Genomic DNA, 16,225 nt, shown 5'->3' with positions numbered 1-16,225 from the left:
CACTTCACCATTTTCTTTCGTTCCGGTGAAGTGTAACTTGATGCCCAAATTCTACTTCACATCCTACCTCAGGCCCTTACAGTGAATTCGAGTGACAGAACATCTTCATTGTTTGTCTATCCCCATCATCATTAACGACAATCATCGAATTTCCCAAGCTGCTGCCCCACTGGCGAGAAAGCTTTACCTCCTGCTCACGTCGGCTACTTGAGCTCATCTTTCCTCAATATCTCGAATCGACAACTCAACACTGCAGGTAGGAAACACAGGTATGCATATTTGACTAGAGCAGCAAAGTTACGCATGATGACCAAGTCAAGAAGGCCTAGAATTGATCCATGAGTTTGTGAGCCATTTCAATGCAAACATTGGTGATCCTACTAACATGCCAAGCTCGACCATATCTGTGCGAATCGAAATCAATGAAACTATTGCAGCAGCATTGGTACATGCCTGCAAAGATGTCGTACCCCTAGACTTTCTTCACTAACACCTGCACCACTCAAGTCAGGTAGCCTCAGTGGCGACTCACACGACAGAGACAGTGGCAACCCAAACGGCAACTCTCTTGAGTAACAACAACGATGGCGTCATCCTTATGTCAAACCCACTACGAAATATTAGGCATCACCCATCAAGCACAGCTGAAGGAAGTAAGAGATGCGTACCGCAAGTTGGCTCTGAAATGTCACCCGGACAAAGATCCCCGCAATCCTCGAGCCGTTGCAGCCTTCCAAAAGGTCACTACAGGCCCCATTCTACAGGAGCTGCTTATGATGGCTGACTAGCATATCTGCTATTACACAGCTCGGCGCAGCGTATGAGACTCTCTCCGACGAGAACCGTCGAGCGAAATATGACGGAACCCTCTCATCAAGCCAAAAGGCAAGGCAACCGCCACAGCCAGCTAAATGGCCATCTCAGAGATCGTCCGATCCCGATGCTCCTACCCGTGCGTGGCAAGAAGACATGCGAAAGCGGACTTGGGACTGGTCGAGGAGAGCACAAGAGAGGGCAGACCAAGCACGCCGTGAAGACGATGAATACTGGAGTGGCCCGACTTATGCGCATGGTGCCACTGATCGCAGTGGATGGGGCAAGCAATGGGATCGGGAACAGAAGGATAGGTACGATCTTTTTGAGCATCAGCAGCGACAGCGTGCAGCTCGCAAGGAAGCTCGCAAGGAGGCGGAAAGGACGAAACGTGATCTTAGTACACCACCACCACGAGATCGGGAGAAAGCCGAAAGAGAGAGGCGTGAAGACGGTGGAATTTGGGGCAAACCGACGTCCCCACAGCAACCTGACCCAGACTGGCCAGACAAGGTAGAGAAGGAATTCCAAGAAAGACTCGAGAAGGAGAAGAAAGAACGAGCAGATCGCAAGAAGGCAGAAAGAGAGCAATCCGAAAAGAAATGGCCGGCTGAGCTAGTGCTTCTGCTCTCCAATATCATCAGCATCGGTGCCGAAATTGACAAAACACAAGTCAAGGTGGATGAGTCTTTAAGGGCAACGAAGGTACGTCATCTCGGAGCGACTCTCCCCTATTCGAAACGTCAGTCTGAGCCGTGGGACATGGCTCGGGAGTGGAGAAAGGGTTTCTTCCCCAGGTATGGTCTAGAAACTGGTCTTATGACTCCAATGCGTGTCACGAGATGGCATTATTTTTCTCCTACCTGTGCCACTTGACTTGTCTTAGTAGTTGAGTCTGTTCTTGAAAATGGTATACTGACTTCAAAATCATCATCAGGATGAAAGAGAAGACGAGGATTACGAGCAGATCTTTCATCTACCAATCAAGCGAAAATCTCTGGAAAGACGTCTCAATGAGTGCCTAGACGAGTACAAGCGGGTAGTAAAATTGCTAAGAGCTCGGGGGCGGGAGCAAGAGGCTACTGAAGCCGACGTCAAGCTGCGAGAGGTGTGTACATTTCAGAGCGATTTCTTCCTAGTTTCTACGTCTACCGGAGCCGCAAAAGGTAATTCAGAGGTGAAGAGCACTTCTAACCCTGATTGTACCCCACTGAACTGGCTTGCGATCGAACTTGAGTTCTTGAAGAGGGTCTGCTGACCCTGTTTCTTTAGGCAAGGAAAGAGGTCGCAAGAGGTGACAGAGCGAGTCGCAAAAGAAGCTCCCAAGGAGAGCAAGCCGAGTCAACAACGGAGACAAAGACGAAAAGGAAAGCAAAGAAGGACCAAATGAAGCCGTCGGTCAACAATGAAGGCTCTTTACCCAATCAGAACTTGGGTGCACCTCACCCATCCGAATGTGGGAGCAAGCGTAGCAACGCTGGACAGCCATTTCTAAAAACGATGCCGCCCCTGTATGACGGGCAAAGTGATGAAGACACGACCCGGCAGCAACAACCCTCTCGTGAAGACGTGACTAACCCAAGAGTGAGCTACGACGGCTCTGATCCCGACCGAGGCTTCACTGAGGCTACGCCCGAACCTTCGATTGCTGGCGACGATGATGATGACAGTGACGAGGATTACGACCCTCCTTTTTGCAACGACTTTCACGATTCTCACATGAAAGTACACCGAGGTACGTACATTTCGGAGCCAATCCTCCCTATATGGTACAGAGATTGAGTCGCAAGACATGTTTTGGGAGCAAGAGGACCTTTCTACTCCTGAGACCTGTCTTGCAACTCTATTACTTGATTCGAATAAGCAATGCTGACTCCGAAACCCGCGTTAGAGTTCTGGGACATTATCGACTCGTGGCATGAATGCAACTTCTGCCACAAAGTCTGTACGGTCATGCGATGCCCAGAGTGTGATGTACAGGCTTGTGCGTACTGCAAGGATATACACGGCTAGGGAATTCCGACTTCCGAAGCTCGAGTTGTCCACGTGGATGGCCAAGTGACGTTGATGACATTCGTAAGGCGTATCAGTCTAGGCCTGTAAAAACCAGTCAATGAGACGATATGTCTCATTACCAAAGAAGCTCGATTGACATCTTCTGGCTCTTCCCAAGGTGGTATGCTGCCCAACATTTTTTCAGTGGGGGTCAACATCGAGATATGTCAATTGGGAAACATTCTTAGTAGGAGTTCGAGATTGCTCGGCACGGTTTTAGAGAGAATCCATGCTGGTTGCTGCAAGATGTCCTAGATCTGAGCAATGCAAGACAGTGTTTCTTTTCGGTGTATATTTTGTTAAGTGTTGGCGGTGTTCAAAAGAATGGAATCGCATGTTGAATAACCTTCAAATCGAGTCTCCTATTCCCCCACTTTCCACATCTGTTCCACCTTCCCGAAAGGCAGGAGAGCACTAAGGCAGGTACACGAGTAGCGTCTACTGATGACGCAGATAAGAACATCCAAAGCCCGACAAAACCTGTTTCATTCTCGGTTCCTCAAACGTGTTCTGTCTACTAGGTTGGGCAACGCAAAGATGTACGATTCGGGGCCAGCAAACCCGAGACGTCGTCGAAGCTACTCTAATCAGACTCGCAGATCTGACCATGGAGCCCTACGACCTCCTTGTCATCAATGGTCTAGTCGTCACTGCCTCTGATATCGGCCACTATGACATCGCCATTAAGGACGAGAAGATAGCCCTTCTAGCCCCAAAGGGCTCGTTGGCCGAAATCGCAGCAAAGAGAGTCATTGATGCTGAAGGTGGATATGTCATGGTATGTTGAGCTTTTCCAAATATTGCTGAGGACGTGATGCTGACCTGAGGGTCCCCTAGCCGGGAGGCGTCGATGCTCACGTCCACCTTGACGAACCGCCGCTTTTTGGTAAAGGAAAAACTGCAGACGATTATGAAACAGGTACCATATACCTACTTTTCAGAACCACCAGAGCGCTAAAGAGACACAATAGGAACCAGATCAGCTATCTGCGGCGGCACAACCACAGTCGTATGTCTAAATTTCGGAGCAAAGTCATCATAGTCGGTGCTTAATGAGAGTCCTCAATGTTTCGAGAAAATCATACTCACGCACCTTGTCCTATGGCTTCTTTTCCACCTCAAAGAAGAATGACTGACTCCGGAAACTCGAAGGTAACATTCGCGCCTCAAAGCAAAAGCGATCCCTCCCTTCTCTCCGTCCTGCAACAAACCCACGTCAAAGCAAATAAGAACTGCTACACAGACTACTCCTTCCACCTCCTCATCTCCAATCCTACCCCAGACGTCCTCTCCGAGTTTTCTGCCCTTCGCGAACAGGGTATCTCGAGTTTGAAGATCTACATGACATACGAAGCTCTCCAACTCCGCGACAACCAGATCCTAGACGTCCTTCTGGAAGCGCGCAGGAATGGTATCACGACATTGATCCACGCCGAAAATGGGGATATACTCTCGTGGATGACTGAACAACTGGAGAGCAGAGGATTGTATGCGCCGAAGTACCACGCTACATCCCGTCCTCAGATTGTGGAAACGGAGGCTACGAATCGTGCCATCGCTCTGTCTTCTATCATCGACACACCTATCCTGATTGTACATGTCTCTTCTCCGTCAGCAGCGAAGCATATCAGGCATGCACAGACCAAGGGATTACCGATTTATGCGGAGACATGCCCGCAATACCTCTTTCTGACACATTCCGATCTCGATAAACCAGGATTCGAGGGCGCCAAATGCGTCTGTTCACCGCCGCCCCGCGAGGGATCAGAGGACCACGAGGCCATTTGGCGCGGTCTTTCGAATGGCACTTTCACTATACTCTCATCGGATCACTGCCCTTTCGACTACGACGACCGTGAAGCGGGCAAGAAAAGCGTGCTTATTGAGGGATACCCAGAAGGCAGATTCAGATATATACCGAATGGCTGCCCCGGTGTGGAGACAAGATTATCGCTTGTCCTTGGGGAAGGGGAGGAAAGACTGGGGTTAAGCAAATTTGTGGAAGTCACGAGTACGAATGCGGCGAAGTTGTATGGGCTCTATCCCAAAAAAGGAACATTACTGCCGGGATTGAGTGATGCGGATTTGTGTATCTGGTATCCCGAGGGAACGTTGGAGCCATTCAGGGTGAGTAACGGACAGCTGCATCATCACGTCGACTATACGCCTTATGAGGGAAGGGAAGTGGGGAATTGGCCGAGGTGGACAATCTTGAGAGGGAAAGTCATGTGGGCGCGCGATGAAGGAGGAATAGTGGGTGAGAAAGGCTTTGGAGAATTTATCCGGAGAGGAGCGAGTGTGATGGCAAAGAGAGGAGAGAAAGGTGATTGGGAGGTGGAAAGGTTGTAGGTGGGTCTTTCCCCACTTGACTACGGCATACATGATGTACGAGGCTAGACCGTTGCGATGAAATCAGCATCATAAGCATCACTTGCCGGTGATATTAAGTGTGACTCCGTGTTGTTGATTGGGCCTGCTACAAAGTTTTGCAAGGAGTTGGAGCAGAGCAAAGCAAAGCAGAGCAGAGCAGAAGAAGTGATTGAAAGGTTAGGGAGGTAGGTACTTATTGATAAAGTACCTACATTATGTACCTAGTGATAAAGTAGCTTAGCTTGGGAAACTGGACAGCGAATCGGCGGGAAAGCGGTCAGTAGCGCCGGCTTTTCCCCGCAATCTTATGACCGCCGACTCCGAGGCTCTGAGATTTCATGTTTGACGGATGCTTGCTTGATAGTAACTTTAAGTAAGGTAATCTTACGCGCTGTATTGCTTCATGCTTCATGCCTAAAGTAACGCACGCAGATGAAAAAAGATGAAAAAGGAGTAAAGTTTGCAGCATATGCAGGATAGACGCAGAATATATGCAGGCCAACAAAGCAGCTGACATGCGACGGCTTTTTCTTCTTCCTTTTATCATCTTTGTACAAGGTACGTGCAAACGGAGTACAGCATCTTTCTTCCCCCCTTCCCCGCATCTTCAACGTCCCAGACTCCCAGAGCCAGCCAGTCAATTTGCTTCGAATCCCGAAATACTTGCAAGATACCATTCCTTCCGCCACTCGGGACTTCCACTCTTGCGACAATTCACGCACGGAGTCCCATGATTCCCTCGTTCCATCATCTCCTCCTTCCCCTCACGCCGTGTACTTTTCCGTGTCAAAGCACTTTCCTCATCATGACTAGTAGTCATGTATTGCTTTTCTTTTCCGGACATTAATTTCTCCTGTCTGCTGACTTGGTGTCTGACACGTGTGACATAGGAACAGTAGCAGTAAGTCCGATAGTGGGAAAGATGCAAACCTTCACTCCTGCTTCCGGACATGTTGATCTCTCTTTTTTCACCGAGAGGCCCAACCATACCCATGTTCATAAGGGAAAACGTTGGAAAGATGCAAACCCTTCACTCCTCCGGCGATGTCGATCTCTTCTGTCCACTGAGAGGCCCGAGCATACCCGTGCACTCATGTGCATTCGCATGGAACCCGTGACTGAAATGCGGGGAATTGTTTGTACTTTCTTCTCATTCTCTCCACTCTCACCCTCAGCGCGGGCAGGTGGATCTAGAAGTAGGCATGCCTATAAGTATGGGGGGTTAAGAAGTGTAGAAATGCTTTCTTTCTCGAACATCACTCGATCAGACCAACCTTCTCTCCTCTTTTCTTTTCCTCCTTTTGTCCCAAGTCATCATTTTCATCATGTTCTCCGTACTTGGAGCCGCTGTGCTCCTCCTGGGTTCTCTGAGACCCGTACTCTCCCAAAATATAAGCGGTTGCCCAGGCTATACAGCTAGCAATGTCGCCCAGACCGACTCAGGTCTGACTGCCTCACTGACGCTGGCTGGGGACGCATGCAACGTCTACGGCTACGACCTTCCGGATCTAACGCTCCTGGTCGAATATCAAACAGGTTGGTTGCAAGCCTTGTGACACGATATGATTGAGAAGAGGCTAACAACCTCACAGACTCTCGCCTTCATATCCAAATATTTGATCAGAGTGAAACAGTATACCAAGTCCCGGAGTCGGTCGTAGGGCGGCCTGGCAACGACACCGTTGCTGTTGCAAGCTCACTCTTATCATTCAATCTGACCCAGGATCCATTCTCTTTCGCCGTCCAGCGCACAGATAGCGGGGAGTCCATCTTTGACACTTCGGGAATGGCCCTCGTTTTCGAGTCCCAGTATGTCCGACTTCGCACTTCGCTTCCGAGTAATCCGAATATCTATGGATTTGGAGAAGACACCGACCCTTTCCGTCGCCCAACTACTGACTACGTTCGCACATTGTGGTCTCGAGATGCGTACTTGATCCCACCAGGAACCAACCTCTACGGAAATCACCCCATCTACTTCGAGTACCGCGAGAGCACCAGTGAGACCCATGGGGTCTTCATGTTGAACAGCGATGGTATGGATCTCGACATTAACAGCGATTCCGCGGGGCAGTATCTCGAATACAACATGATCGGAGGGATCGTCGATCTCTACGTCCTTGCTGGCCCGGGCCCAGTCGACGTTGCTAGGCAATACAGCGACGTCATCGGCCAGCCCACCATGATGCCATATTGGGGCTTCGGGTTCCATCAGTGTCGATACGGCATGCAGGATGTCTACGAGGTCGCCGCGGTCGTTGCAAACTACTCAGCTGCTGACATACCCTTGGAGACAATGTGGACCGACATCGACTACATGGATTTGCGAAAGGTAAATCAACTCCCCATCACTGCCAAATGGAAGCTGACAAATCAAGGTCTTCACGTTGGATCCTGATCGATTCCCATTGGAGAAGATGCAGGAGCTCGTTACTTACCTTCATGATCACGAGCAGCATTACATCATGATGGTAGACCCTGCCGTGGCGTATCAGAACTACTCTGCTTTTGAGAACGGTGAGAGTGCGGGTATATTCCTAAAGAATAGCGATGGTTCCATCTACCAAGGTAAGTGATTCACAGTGGCAGACTTCTCGTTAGGACTTATGACTCAACTCATGAATTAGGCGTTGTCTGGCCCGGTATCACCGCCTTCCCAGACTGGTTCAATCCGGCCACCCAGGGCTATTGGAACGGCGAATTCTCCAGCTTCTTCAGTCCAACGGATGGGGTTGACATCGATGCCCTCTGGATCGACATGAATGAAGCCTCCAACTTCTGCCCCTACCCGTGCAGTGACCCAGCAGCGTTCGCCGTCTCCAACGATGACCCCCCTGCACCTCCACCAGTCCGCCCTAACGCAGGCTATCCGATCCCCGGATTTCCAACAGACTTCCAGCCCTCCTCCTCCAGCCGCATAAAGCGGGGGCAAAGCCTCAAAAAGAGACAGATGGGAACTGCGGGCGGCATGATGGGCCTGCCAAACCGCGACCTCATCAACCCACCATATCCCATCCACGACGCAGCCGGCTCCATTAGCAATCTCACGCTCGACACCAATCTCATTCACTCCAACGGCCTTGCCGAATACGACACCCATAACCTCTTCGGCACCATGATGAGCGAAACTAGCCGCGGCGCAATGCTTAACCGCCGCCCCGGCCTACGACCGATGGTGATAACCCGGAGCACATTCGCAGGCGCCGGCCGCTACGTCGGGCACTGGCTCGGCGACAACAACTCCGACTGGTTTCACTACCAAATCTCGATTGCCGAAATGATTGCATTCGCAGCCATCTATCAGATCCCGATGGTCGGATCCGACGTCTGTGGCTACGCTGGCGACACGACCGAAGAGCTCTGTGCACGCTGGGCTATGCTGGGAGCATTCTACCCCTTCTACCGCAACCACGACGCCACCGGGGTCGCCCATCAGGAATACTACCTCTGGCCAACCGTTACCGAAGCCGCGCAAGTAGCAATCAAGGCGCGCTACCAACTCCTCGACTACATTTACACCGCCCTCTACCAGCAATCCGTCGACGGCACACCGCTCCTGAACCCCATGTTCTTCCTCTACCCCGCCGACACCAACACCCTGTCTCTGGACTTGCAATACTTCTACGGGCCCTCCATCCTAGTGGCGCCCGTGACGGACGAGGGCGCCACCAGCGTCTCCGTCTACTTCCCCAATGACCAATTCTACGACTTCTTCACTTACGAACCCCTCCGCGGCAGCGGCTCGTCCGTCACCATCAACGCAAATCTGACTCAGATCCCCGTGTACATCAAAGGCGGCGCCATCCTCCCCCTCCGCTCCGACGGCGCCAACACGACCGCCGCACTGCGCGAGCTCGATTTCAATCTCGTCGTAGCGCCAGGGCTCGACGGCAAAGCGTCCGGGTCTCTATACCTCGATGACGGGGTGTCGATCACGCAGGCCGCGACGTCGGTGATCGGATTCGCGTACGATGGCTCGACTTTGACCATGAGCGGGACGTTTGGGTACGATGTGGGGAATGTGAGTATCGCGGATGTGGTATTGTTGAGTGCGACGGGTACTCCCACGACGACAACGGCGAACAAGCCGCTGACGGGTGGGTTCAGCATGTCTTTGTAAGGATAAGGTTGGGGGTGGGGGGGAAGTTGAGTGTGGTAGCTTAGTACTACATAGCCTAGGACCATAGAGTGCAGCAAAAGTAAAAAGCTTGATACGAAGACATCCGCACTTGCACGCAATGATTGGGCTCAGCCCCCAGTACTCGTCTTTATTTCCTTGAGTCCCTTGATTAAACATGAAATTTTTTATGAGACTATCGGTCTGAAATCTAACAACGCTACTTATTAAACTGCAAGTGCACACATTGCTCGAGGCGGCAAGAAGCATAAAAGCAACAAAGATTGGCAATCTTGAATTTGTGTTAAGCTTCAAGATACTTGAGAACCTGGAATGACTTTTCAGCCTTAATCAGCCTCAATTGATAAGACGGTGTAGGTACTCGAGCGCCTTTCAGAAATCCTGGCCCAGGATTGAATGCTGCCCGACACGGACCCCTTTAGGCGAGGGAAGGCCGTAACGGGAGAGAAAGGGCGCGGACCCCACCCCGAGCGCATCTGTCTGCATACTGCCGAGTGCATGAACCTGCCAAGTCGGTCCAAAGAGTCTGTAGAGCTTGGTGTATTGGATGCCCCACGTCTCGCAGACCGAGACAACACGTAGAGTTCATCTCAGTCCTGGCGTTTCCTGTTCCTGTGGTTCAAACGTTACTGATATGTCCATCACGAGTGTATGAATGATAATGAACGACGATAATGCAGTCTCGCGAGGGGCAGGGAAGCGCTCGGATTTGGGACAAGCCCTGTGTACCGTCTGATACGATTGATGAATTGATGATCCAATTGATGGAACCAGGACAGCGGCGATCAAATGGAGATGCCGGTGGGCGTAGCAAATACTGCGGTCGACATACCGCTAGGTAACATCTCCAGCCTGATTGACTTGAACTCGAAGTCATGGCGTAGCGAGTTCTGGGCAGCCCAAGGACAGTCTCACCTGAGCCCGTACAGGCGTCGTAGTGGGTGCTGTGCTCTGTACAATAATCGTGTCTACCCCCATTTGCGCCCTACCCCCATTTGCGCCCATTTTAAATCCGATAAACCCGACATAGATAGCTACCACTACCATGGCCTACCACTATCATGGCTACCACTATTACTTTATTCTTATAGCCTACTATCATAGTCTATCATAATGGCTAATGCTACGGTACTATAGTCGCCGTCTATAGATCTGATATAGTAGACGTTGGAATTATCGGATTTAAAATGGGCGCAAATGTAAATCCGACATAGATAGCTATTACTACCATGGCTACACTATCATAGCTACCACTATTACTTATTTAAATAGCCTATTACCATAGTCTATCATAATGACTAATGCTACAATACTACAGTCGCCGTCTATAGGCCTGATATACTAGACGTTGGAATTTTCGGATTTAAAATGGGCGCAAATGGGGGTAGGGCGCAAATGGGGGTGCTTCTAAACCTCAGCCAACGCTAGTGTACAGTACCGGAGAGCCATTAGGCCGACCCAGCCACATTCCCCTGATTAGTAAGAGATTGCGGTACTAAATAGGGGACACGTCCTGGCTAATCTTACCGTCTTCCCCATACCTCGCTATCGCCACCCTCTACCCTCCCACCCCTCCCACACCTCGCTATCGTCAAATCTTCGCGTATACCATTCCCAATAGCCTCAATGTCGTACCCCCGCCTTATACGCCAGCCCCAGCGATAGCGAGTGAAGCAGGCCCACCTATTCTGACGCGTCCAGGTCACCATCGTCCCTCTCGAAGCCCTCTACCCACAAACGCAAGGCGTTTACCTCCCTAGATGAATGAAAAGAACACCTTCGAAAGGGTAGCAAGCGTAGCAAGCTCGTTTTAGTGATACCCCCGGAGCTAGCGTTAATAATGCTGAAGCTACCCCCTTATACCCCAGAGACGCGTTAAGCTACTTTCTCGTTAGGCATATCTATTTGCTGGACAGCCGAAGAATTCGACGCGTACTGGCCTTTGGTAGACAATTTCTGGGTATGCAATAAGCCTAACAACGCGACCACTAAAAAGGCACTCAGATATTCTATTGGTGGTGTCGTTTATATAAAGGGGAAACCGTCAGCGAGACCCAGAGGTGCCTTCGGGGTGATATCGTATGGAGGATGCGGAGTAGATAGCCCCCCAATGGAACCTCCAATAGAATCCCTCTATAACGACAGCGATGTATCTCTAAACCCCCCATAGTAGATTGCCAACTCCGCTGTATCTCTTATACAAATTCCGCCCTAAGCGATAGTAAGGCCTACGGGCCTCGGTGGCTATCTAGAAGCCTTCTTCACCTTATGAGAGGCGACAGCGAGGTCTTCCGAAACCTCCATAGTAGGCCGCCAACTCCGCTACATCCCCTATACAAATTCCGCCCTGACAAATAGTAATATAAGCGAACTGCGATGGCTAGCCTGAAATCTTTCCCCGCCTCATTGCAAGTGACAGCGAGATCGCTAACGACGACAACGATATCTCGGCGACGTCGCGCCTTATTTTAATGTAGCGCCCATACAAATATGGCGCAGCCACCCTGAAACTATGCTAACGGTATTTTATTTAGCATTGGCTAAGGTATAGAAGCACCCGCAAAGGGGGTAGACACGAATAGTCTCTTGCTTTCCTTGTGTCTGCATCGACGTGCGGCGTCTTTACCATCGCTCTCTTCTGATCTTATCCCTACCCAACCTGCGTGGTCCTACACTTCCAAGAACACATTGATATGGGGTGTCTGCACGCGTTTCTTGTGTCATCTGCGGAGATCTATTGACATCGGTGTGGTCGGGTTGTTATTACTTAACTGTATCAGGTTCGATTCTTATTGGCCTTGGTACAATGGTGTCACGTTTTTGTGTTTTATTTCTATCGGAGAAGACGTCCTTTATCGCTCTAAGCACTCGATCTTGTTCCTATCTGGCTCTCACCCATGGTCAACAACGTCACTGTGGCATGGGCAACACCTATTGATGCCACAACTTTGGTGCCTAAATTGAGGCTTACGTCGACAGCAAAGCCCTCGTTCATACCTTCAGGCTTTGCGTCAAGTACGCTCAAGCCTCGGGAAACTTGCCAGGCACCCCCCCTCCTCCTGAATAACACGAATATGTTGGTGCACACATTCGACAGCCTACCCTCGACGAATATCTAGCCCCATGGCAGAGTGCCGAGAGATGTTGCTCAGCTGAAAGTAGAGCATCCGATCAACTCGAATCGAAGTCCTCGCAGATATGAAGTGCGATTATTTCAGCGAGACCGAAGGTGAAAGCGAATGTGAAGATCGATTCCAAGGCTACCTGGATCAAAATTGAGAGGATTGTGAAGAACATTGTGATGCCGTGGAGAGGTGTCTATCCATGATCGAGGAAGAACCAGACCCGAAAAGGAACCGACGATTTGCTTGGCGACACGTCGAAGACTTATAAGCTCCCCAGCAGCTAGAGCACAGCAACAAGATACTTCTCTCGCGGCAGAGTCAGTAGCGAAACCACTAGATCATCATGGCCGTGGGCTCAGACAAGCGGTTCGACATCTCTGTCCCGGGAATGGGGGACCAAACACTAGTCTCTGTGAGTGCCCAAGCTTGCCTTGCTTTTCCTCAAACCCTCTCAGATCCTACGTAGTGTGACTTGGCTGATTGAAAACCTATAAATTCCCCAGCAGTTAGAGCACAGCAACAAGGTACTTCTCCCGCGGCAGACTCAGTAGCGAAACCAATAAATCATCATGGCCGTGGGCTCAGACAAGAGGTGCGACATCATTGTCCCGGGAATGGGGGACCGAATACTGGCCTTTGTAAGTGCCCGTGCCCGCCTGTCTGCTTGCTCTCAGACCCTCTCATGTCTTGGCTAGGCATTCCAACTTGGCTGATAAAGACGTATAAAGTCACCAGTGGTTCGAGCACAGCAACAAGGTACTTCTCCCGCAGCAGACACAGTATAGCGCAAGATCATCATTGCCGTGGGCTCAGACAAAGGCTTCGACATCATAGTCTAGGCAATGGGGGACCGAGTTCTGGCCTTGATATGTACCCAAGAAACTTCCGAAGCCTCTCTTCCATTGCGGTTGGCGATGGTTGAGGAGTGACATGAAGCATTGCACTGGGTAGCGAGAGATAATGATGATGGACTCAGACACTGTATACCGATTGCTGCTACACTTGGTTGTGCTAGTAGCGCGTTAAAAGATGTCTGATCATTTCTGAGTCTCTCAGGGCAGTAGCCTGCCGTTCAAGGGTACCGCAAAATACTGGTATGCCACGAGGAGATTATGCGCTTCAGTGAGGCTGAATCAAAAATAATGGTAAGGAGGCAATGCTCTCGATGTGATCGAGCTGGGATGTAGAGTTGGGAACGTAAAAAGACGGTTAGATGATGGAGAAAGGGGAATGAAGAAAGTAAACAAGAGACTGGCAGGTTGGGGCACTTGCTCTGTTCAGGGGGAAACGGAGAATCTGGTACTGCCGTGGAAGGATGCTCCTTCCATCTGCGTAGGTTCCCAACAGCACTTTACTGCTACTGACATACAGACAGGTCGAGAACGCCTTGAGGGTATTTTGTTTGGAAAGAGCATCTACGGGTTTCTGATATGGAAAGAAGCTCTTGCCTTTCTGAACATTCTCCACAAGGGCTCGCTCTGTTACTGACTATCTCAATTCAAGAACGCACAAAGGTCTGAAGCCGTGTCGCAAGCTGAGAGCCATCTTTTGCTCAAGATTTGGCCATGGATAGTTGCGCAAGACCTTCATTCAGAACTCTACAATTTCTCACGAATACGATGATCGGGGGCCCTGCCCCAGAGCGACCATACTTGCCTATCTCATTCTGCCATCCATTCGTTCAGCTATAAAGACCCGTTCTAGTCCGCGGGCAGTCTCTAGTTTACGTCCACGATCGTTGATCCTTTGGTTCTTCGAGTACCGTCTGCCAAGGAGAAAGCTCCTTTCAGGGAGACAACAGCTTGTGCCGTTGGTCCATGAGAAGCAACTCACGACTTCTCATCCAACCCAGACCGTCATCCAAAGGTCACGGAGGTACAGCCGTCTGGCGCCGTCCCTGTGGATTGAGTGCTAAAATGGATGAAGAGTCAGAAGGAACAAGCAAAAGGTAAGCGAACTCATTTAAAGAATCATTGGGCCTGTATGCTAGTTTCTAAGCCCACTGGCCAAAGCTGATGGCGCTGGCGTCTGGCGATCGCAATGCCAATCCACGCGATGACCGACTGTGTTATTCGGTTGTCGAACGTTCTTCGTACGAAGGCATGGGTTTCTTCATACTCACCCGACAGTCTGTGGTTTCGTCAGTGTGTTGTGATCGGCCAGATCTGTTCCTCCTCTTAGCGAGGAAGCTCAGGCCTTGACCAGGGGTATATTTTCAACGCCTCTGATCAAGGACAGGCTTCCTAGACAGCCGCTAGCTTTTTTGCAAGACTTCTTGATGACAGCCTATCAGAACCGAGAAGATGCTGTTTTGTGACAACGGAGGACCAGGATACCAAAGGGCGGTATGAAAAGGTAATCGGACTAAGCTTAGCTGGAAAATTTTGCTCTGATCACAGCGTCTATCGTCGACTATCATATATGGCAATGGCTATCGCCCGAGGTATGCGACTCTGGCAAGCGCTTGTTGCGTGACTCGTTGCCCATTAGGGTGGAGCGGGAAACCAATAAATACTGATCAGACAGTGTAGCTTTTGCTCTGAAGGTGCTGTTAAAAGCCGCTTTCCGATCTACTCGTATACTGCAAAGCATTAGATCGTCCTCACTATGCAAGTAAAGATTCTTCCGGAAGCCGTGCTTCCGTCAGTCAGTCAGTCTACGCTTGCGCCACCCTCGATTGGGGCTGTGTTTGACGAGGGTTTTCAGCGTCTGTCAAGCCCCTGAAAGGCTACCAAACTGTATCGTTCAGTCACCATGTCGCTCTCCTCCAGATCCCATTATCTCCCCGCAATCCAGCTGCTAAGTAAGGTAGAAACGTGCAGAAAGCACGGGGATATGTCGATAGAGCCCTCACGTAAGGAATACGAACTGCCTCCCGGGAAGCATGTAGGAATGTGGAGCCGGGTTCTCAGTCTCTGTGCGGATTTGGTTGAGAACGCTGTGATGCACGTCCAACGCTCGTCTCTGAGGCGTACCTCATGCGCTGAGAAGATGAAGACATCTTGCGAGTTCGAATGCCGGCCCGGTTTCCACTTCAGCAATTAGGAAGTGAAAGACCTGCAGATCGGGTTCTAGGGTCACGAGTTTGCAGTTGACGGATCTGGGAACTTCGACAAGTACGTAGCAGAGCACGGCGAGGGCCGAGAAGGACATCAGGATGCAGTCCGGAATCATTTTTGAGAGATCAATAAGCACTCAGGAACGGGTACATCCAATTAATTGTTCGCAAACTGTAGAAGGGTCTTACTCTTTCTGTCGAGATGTAGTATTCAAGCAACTGCTAAGGAGAGATCACAGTTCTTTGCCCAGGACTTTGAACTAGGCGTCGTTTGCAAGCCCTTCACGTTCTGCAACGACAACAAATACGGGCACAGAAAGCCCAAAATCACTATGCTTGCGTATCCAATCTTGCCGCCAGTCCAGTCGCGTATTCAGTCCCATCCTGATCCACAGTATGTCTCTTGGCTTTCAACAGTGGATGCTGGTCCTTCAGCAATGCCTAATCCTTCGCCCTTACAAAGGCTGGATTCAAAACGGCCATGAGCCAGCTGCGACTCAAACCATTCTGCATCAGCTGCAGCTGAGCGCCATAAGACCTAAGTCAGTCCCTCTTCAACAAACCAAAAGGATGGGAGAGCACAGATACATCCCTGGATGCGAGCGAAATCCCATCCAGCGCCGAAAGCAGGCAGCTGGGGAGTACTTGTCGGCACTTACGGCCACA

General features: G+C 50.5%; 2 protein-coding genes across 2 annotated transcripts; both read left to right on the top strand.

The window, feature by feature from the left end:
* Nucleotides 1–584: 584 nt before the first annotated feature.
* On the top strand, nucleotides 585–5,217 carry HO133_006454 (uncharacterized protein; the record flags this gene model as incomplete). Its single annotated transcript, XM_037297352.1, has 8 exons — nucleotides 585–740; nucleotides 808–1,518; nucleotides 1,751–1,921; nucleotides 2,086–2,548; nucleotides 3,468–3,646; nucleotides 3,706–3,787; nucleotides 3,840–3,877; nucleotides 4,021–5,217. The coding sequence occupies 8 exons, from the start codon at nucleotides 585–587 to the stop codon at nucleotides 5,215–5,217; spliced, it is 2,997 nt and encodes a 998-aa protein (XP_037147477.1).
* A 1,346-nt stretch (nucleotides 5,218–6,563) lies between these two features.
* HO133_006453 (uncharacterized protein) lies at nucleotides 6,564–9,358 on the top strand (the record flags this gene model as incomplete). The annotated part of the gene is made up of 4 exons (XM_037297351.1): nucleotides 6,564–6,774; nucleotides 6,831–7,570; nucleotides 7,617–7,806; nucleotides 7,866–9,358. 4 exons carry the CDS (start codon nucleotides 6,564–6,566, stop codon nucleotides 9,356–9,358), a joined length of 2,634 nt encoding a protein of 877 aa, XP_037147476.1.
* Between the last annotated feature and the right edge of the window lie 6,867 nt (nucleotides 9,359–16,225).

The sequence above is a fragment of the Letharia lupina genome (assembly GCF_014066315.1).
Source record: "Letharia lupina isolate WasteWater1 chromosome Unknown contig_24, whole genome shotgun sequence".
In the NCBI taxonomy this organism is placed as follows: Eukaryota; Fungi; Ascomycota; class Lecanoromycetes; order Lecanorales; family Parmeliaceae; genus Letharia; species Letharia lupina.
Note: the sequence above shows the minus strand (reverse complement) of the source record. Positions and strands in the feature narration are given on the sequence as shown.